This window comes from Pterocles gutturalis, unplaced genomic scaffold (assembly GCF_000699245.1).
Source record: "Pterocles gutturalis isolate BGI_N339 unplaced genomic scaffold, ASM69924v1 scaffold33390, whole genome shotgun sequence".
In the NCBI taxonomy this organism is placed as follows: Eukaryota; Metazoa; Chordata; class Aves; order Pterocliformes; family Pteroclidae; genus Pterocles; species Pterocles gutturalis.
The window spans coordinates 1,694-3,618 of NW_010141902.1; the positions used below are offsets into that span (position 1 = coordinate 1,694).

At 55.4% G+C, this 1,925-nt stretch overlaps 1 protein-coding gene across 1 annotated transcript in view; it reads left to right on the forward strand.

The window, feature by feature from the left end:
* Positions 1-1,912, forward strand: part of LOC104469623 (E3 ubiquitin-protein ligase DTX4) — a gene marked incomplete at its 5' end in the record, with an annotated part of 3,026 nt that extends 1,114 nt beyond the window's left edge. The window contains 3 exons of the mRNA XM_010084199.1: positions 656-817; positions 1,196-1,285; positions 1,679-1,912. Coding sequence (XP_010082501.1) covers positions 656-817; positions 1,196-1,285; positions 1,679-1,912 — 486 coding nt within the window. The remainder of the gene's footprint in view (positions 1-655; positions 818-1,195; positions 1,286-1,678) is intronic.
* Between the last annotated feature and the right edge of the window lie 13 nt (positions 1,913-1,925).

The window sequence follows — 1,925 nt, forward strand, 5'->3', positions numbered from 1 at the left end:
AGCAGGATGGTGCTCGAGTCCTGCTGCTCCAGAGGGCTCTGACCTCCCTGCCATGACAGAGAGTTTATTTTTTGTCAGCAGCAAGCACTTTGGGACTGCTAAATCAGAAACCAGAGTTGCCTGGGTGGTTTTTTCCCCCGCTATGCCCGGTTTTATGTCCTTGCTTTCCTTGCCAGGATTAGTGGTGGTGAACTTTGATCTCTGCATGTTTGAGCAGAGCTACCTGGCATCTGGTGCTGGGCAGTGCTTTCCCAGCCACAGGCGGGCTTTCCTGAGCAAATGGCCCTTCTACTCGACATTCTTGGGAAAACGTGTTTCATGTTGCTTGGGGTTTTTAAATATATTTATCATCTTTCCCTCTTTGGAAAAAAAAAAAAAACACCCCGAACAAACAAACCACCAAACAAAACAGGAAGGGAAAGTAGCGAAGACTGTAAAACTGATGGGGAAGAGAAATGAGGACCTCTGGTTTTTGGTTAAAGTTGGGTCGCTACAGCAAATTCTCCCAGCCTTACCCCCTGCTTCTTGAGTGTTTTTGAAATGACTGTTTTCATGATGACCATGGTGTTCGGTGCTGCTCAGGGACGTAGTGCCCAGTCTGGCTCGGTGCTGGGGGATACCGGTTTCATTATGTTCTGCTCTTTCCTCCTCTCAGGATGGGAGCCTGCAGTGCCCCACCTGCAAAACCATCTATGGGGTGAAGACAGGGACGCAGCCCCCGGGGAAGATGGAGTATCACATCATCCCTCATGCGCTGCCTGGCCACTCTGACTGCAAAACCATCCGCATCATCTACAACATCCCTCCAGGGGTGCAGGTGCGTCTGGCCTGTGCCTGGGGGGGTACATGGGTGGTCCCCTGTGGTGGCTGGTGGCTCTTGTCACTGCTGCATCATCCCCAGGTCATGCTGCAGCTCATACCTTGACTCAGGGCTCCGGGTTCAATGATATCTTGGGAGCTGCCTGTCTGTAAGGATGTTGTGGGAAGCCTCGTGCACTTCTGCATGAAAGTGTTGGCCCCGTCTGCTTGGTGGCAGGGGTGACAGTGGCGTTTAGGGCCGCTGTGCTGGAATGTGACCGCCCAGCACAGCAGCGAGCAGCTCTGTGTCCATGGAGGTTTGGGAGTTACTTTGTGCCCAGAGCATCCTTCTGAGCTCAAAAAGGGTTTTGTTTTTCTCCCACTCCACACACTGCAGGGACCGGAGCATCCAAACCCTGGGAAGAGCTTCACTGCCCGTGGCTTCCCCCGGCACTGCTACCTGCCAGACAGCGAGAAGGGCAGAAAGGTGAGGGGCTCACCTGGGTGGCTCAAGCTGGTCAAGGCATGCTCAAGGGCCTATCAAGAGGGAGAGGGAGCGAGCAGCTATTTACAGCACAGGGAAAAGCAGATAGGGCTTTTTCAGGCAAGTCTGGGTGGAGGTTTTTCCCGTAGCCCATCTGGCACGCTCTGCAGGAGCACAGCGACATTCCCATGTGCTGGGGGAGCTCTGCAGCCTGATCCTGCTGTTTTGTTTGGAGCAGGCTCCCCAGGCTGGGATCCCAAGCTCCCTGGGAGGGCTTGGCTGTGGGTTGCCCACATTGCCAGGGTGTACCAGGATCACCAGGTGTGTCATGAACAGAAGTGGGTGCTTCCTTCCCTGTGTTTGCCTTGCTGCCTGCCCTGTCTCTCCCCTCCACAGGTACTGAAGTTGCTGCTGGTAGCCTGGGACCGGCGCTTGGTCTTTGCCATTGGGACCTCCAGCACCACAGGCGAGTCGGACACGGTGATCTGGAATGAGATCCACCACAAGACAGAGTTCGGCTCCAACCTCACTGGCCACGGCTACCCCGACATCAACTACCTGGACAATGTCCTGGCCGAGCTCGCAGCCCAGGGCATCACGGAGGAGAGCCTGGCGCAGGAGAAGGACTGAGACTGCGGCAGGG